We start from the raw sequence: 4,166 nt of genomic DNA, 5'->3' as shown, positions 1-4,166 counted from the left end.
CTGCTCACTCAAGGACTCAAGTAGATTGTAAAGCGTACTGGCTAAGCCCTCCACAGTGATGATTAGAGATTAGCCAAAAAAAAAAAACAACTGTAGAGAGAAGTAGAATATCAATGGTGATGTGGGTGGCCACCAACTTCAGCAAAGCAACCTCCCCTTAAGGGAATAACCTTTTTGGAAAAACCCTAACCTAGAAGAGGGAGAAATGAACTATTGTATTCTTTGTTATGAAAAAAATACTCATTACATAATATATATATAAGTCAACCTAATCTCACTATTCCAAAAAACTAGTAGTCACCCGTGATTTACCTCTTCCGTGTTGACCCTGGAACGAGTTAACGGAGACGCTGGAGGCAAGCGTAGTCATCTTTTGCCACCACGAGAAATCTAATATGGGACTAATCCAGAACACTAATAACCCTATTGATCTAATACATTTAATAATACTCAAGGAAAGTTACAGTCATGTAACATCTCATGGACTAGTTCATCATATAAACTAATAATGATTCCCTGAATTTCTAACAGGCTCCCTTGTTGGGTAGCTAATGATGTTGAATAAATAGCAAAGACAAACTAACAGCTAATATTTCAAACATATGCCTCGATTATATAGCAGACTTAGGTTTTATTGCTTTCCATCCACAAGTCAGCAGTGCAACAGAATGCAATAATAATTAAATTTAGTAATAAGGATAATTAGAGATTAGTAAAGAGTTTCTTTCCAAAATGTGCATCCTTTGTAGTATAATGGTTTATGCATGATAAGGAATTAACGTTTATTGAAATCATCATTTCTTCTATTCTTTCCTTTCCTCTTTCCCACTCTGTCATTACACAAAGTTTCGGCATAATTCCACCATGTTAATATAATCAAAATATAAATCATGCTGCAGAAAAGGGTGTTTTTTCTGGATTACCAGGTGTCATGCATTTCGCCTTTCAATCTTTGAACTCTTTGAGCTTGTTCTCGGACACATAAAAGGTTAGTTTTCACTTCTTTACAAACTCTCCCTTCAATTAGACGAATAGGCAACCAAAGCTTGGGAACAAGCTCCACAAAGTAAGACAATATTGTTTGGAATTCTTCATCTACAAAACTCTGAGGGTCGCTGCCAATGGGGTAGTCAGTCTACACAGAAGGCCATAATTAGTATTCCAGTTCAACAAATTAGGTTATACTTCTAGAAGTTAAAATGCATATTAAACTGCAAATCTAAATTCACAAAAGCCCATTGTGTTTACACTATCTATGTGTGACTGTTTTGTTTCATTGTTATTCCACATAGATAATCATTTGATATTTTATTGATCAAACTATAACTTGTACATCCACATACTATATAACTGAATGTAAATATTTCAAATTCCTCTTAAGATTCAAAAAAATGGCAAAAATCAAAACGAAGCCCCTTTTATTTTAATCGTCAAAAGGGCCCCTTTTTCATTTATCATCAAAATAGCACCTCATCCCGCCTCATCCTTTTTACCCAAAACTACCCTTGTTTTCAACAATGTTTTAGCGGCTATGAATCATGCTACAAAGTAACACTATGCTATAGAAGCTATGAACTATAGCTATTACATCTCTAGTCAATACTTATCAACATTATGTTGTAGCAACTATGAATCATAACTGCTACAACATAGACACTTTATCTCTAATCAATATTATATTGTAGCAGCTATGATTCATAACTGCTACAATTGTGTAGTAGTAGCTAAGAACCATAACTATTACAACTGTGTAGCAGTTACAATCCATAGCTACAACAACTATATTTTCAGTCAATTTTTTTCTATGTTATAGAAGTTATGGCGCATAGCTGCTATAAAAGTACCGAAAATAAGGATATTTAGGGGAACAAAAATAGAGTGAGGTGGAATGGGGTCCTGTTTTGATGATAAATGAAAAAGGAATGTCATTTTGACGATTCTAATTAAAATGAGGCATCTTTTTTATTTTTGACCAAAAAAATTGCTTTATCTGAAATGCAACAGTATGTCTCATTAAATGAAGATCTACACCTGTTCCAAAAAATAGAACTGTCAGTTCATGACTTGGTACAGGATTGAAACAAGATATCAAACTTTTGGGTCTGATGTTTATTTGAGGGCATTTTTATGGGATCCAAGCACATGTCATTCAAGTGCTTTGTGACAAGAGATACAACACCAATTTGCCAGGAAGCTTGCTGGAATTCTGCATGATAATAGAGTCTAATAGCGGCAGCAGTCGCCGGCTCTAAATGTTTGCATTAGTCAAGGTGAGTTTGATATGGACTCTATCAGATTAGTTAGCATTAATTTGAATGCAAGTCCATTATTTGAGATTTAAAGAGCCTTATATATATATATATATATATATACAGTCTGAGAAATAAGTAATGCTTTTTGGATGATGAGTTTAGGTCAAGAGAACAAACTCTGAGGATCACAGATAGCAGGAAGCTGGTAAGTTGTGTAGCATGATTTTTTTTATTTTTTTGGGACTGCATCCGCAATTTACCAAAAAGTCAAATTTATTCTGTTGTTTACTTCTGATTTGGTAGATGCTGTCTAGGAAAGCAGATGATTCAAGTCTCACTGGTATCGTTAAATACATATGAAATACACATAAGCTAGCATAGTTTGGAAGAGAAGATTTCACAAATTACTCATAAAAAGGATAAAAAGGAAGATGATTACCTGTTCAATGGACCACTTGCCTTCGAATATCTCGAAATCACCTTCAATCATCCTGAAATCGATGTCCCTCTTCCGAGAATTAGGTAAAATTTTCAGATCTCTCTCATAACAGTCTAGAACGCCCTTCGCATTAAATTTTAGGCCGAAGACCAAATCTTGTTGGCCAACCTGTTGAGGGTAGAAATATTTATCATACGAGTCGCTCAAAACTCAAAGAAATGGTTCTAGGATTCTATTATTATCTCAAGCATAAAAGCTCATCCTGAATCTAATCAATGCTTTGGAATCGAATCCAAAGTGCCTCTCACCTGAAAAAGTCGCGCAAACTTGTCCTTTTTGTCGAGCAGCTGGCTGACGGCCAAGCTGGGGATGAAACCAGCGAGGCCCTCGTAGTCCGTCAAGACGCTCCACACAGTGTCCAACTCGGCGTTAACACGGATCCTGGATTGAATCCTCCTCCTACGATTCTTGTGTTCTCCGACATTCTCCAGCTCAATTTCAAAGCCGTCCTCTTCCCCCTCCGGAAGCACGACCGAGGTCGAATTGGCGCGGAGAGAGGAGTTGGTAGGGCGAGTGAGAGAGAGGGTTCTTCCATGAGATGCGGAGGAGGAGGAGGAGGAGGAAATAAAGGGAAGGCGATTGGGTAGGAAGGAGGAGAAGAAGGAAGTGTGATGGGGGTGAAAGGGATGAGAAGAATGGAAGGCGTGATCCACCGCCGCTACTCCTAACATCTCCTTCCTTTCCCTGCTCTTTTCTATTCTCAAAGAAAACATCACCTGGGACCTGGCTGGCACCATAAACGCCACCAGCGCCGTGACAGCTAACCCACTAAATACCAAAAATTATTAGAAAAATGAAATAGCAGAGGGTCGGAATGGTAATATGCACAGTTTTTAGGGTCGGAATGGTAACATGGTGTTCATCCAGAATTATCTTTTCCTGAATGGGTCAAAGAATATAAATGCTAATATATATATATACTATTATATATATTACGATCATTTTTGGTGGATTACTAATAGTTATATATATATATATATATATATACAGAAATGTTAATCTGCGGTGTTTATGCTACGGTATCGGTGCGGTTTAGTCCATGTATATTCCTGATCGGTCTCTGGACCGATCAGGGAACCTCCTGATCGGTCTACAGACCGATCAGAGAAACTCCTGATCGGTCAGGGAACCTCCTGACCGATCAGGGAAACTCCTGATCGGTCTATAGACCGATCAGAAAATGATCTGATCGGTCTACAGAGAGTATCAAAGGCTTGAATGATCATGAATAAGCCATATCGATTCTGAATAATATAGCAGCGATAGATAGCATATATATATATATATATATATATATATATATATATTGATACATCTATCTCTGTGTTCTTATATCTTTATATACACATCTATATATAGATCTATTACGATCATTTTTGGTGGATTACTACAAACTATTTGTGTTCTTTTACCAT

At 36.9% G+C, this 4,166-nt stretch overlaps 1 protein-coding gene across 1 annotated transcript; it reads right to left on the bottom strand.

The window, feature by feature from the left end:
* Positions 1 to 761: 761 nt before the first annotated feature.
* LOC122052328 lies at positions 762 to 3,492 on the bottom strand. Its single transcript, XM_042613806.1, has 3 exons — positions 3,000 to 3,492; positions 2,692 to 2,859; positions 762 to 1,135 (listed from the first exon to the last, which is right to left on the bottom strand). The coding sequence occupies exons 1-3, from the start codon at positions 3,486 to 3,488 to the stop codon at positions 920 to 922; spliced, it is 873 nt and encodes a 290-aa protein (XP_042469740.1). The 5' UTR covers positions 3,489 to 3,492; the 3' UTR covers positions 762 to 919.
* Positions 3,493 to 4,166: the final 674 nt, after the last annotated feature.

Source organism: Zingiber officinale, chromosome 3A, assembly GCF_018446385.1.
Source record: "Zingiber officinale cultivar Zhangliang chromosome 3A, Zo_v1.1, whole genome shotgun sequence".
Lineage (NCBI taxonomy): Eukaryota > Viridiplantae > Streptophyta > Magnoliopsida > Zingiberales > Zingiberaceae > Zingiber > Zingiber officinale.
The sequence above is the reverse complement of the archived record's forward strand: the minus strand, read 5'-3'. Positions and strand labels throughout refer to the sequence as shown.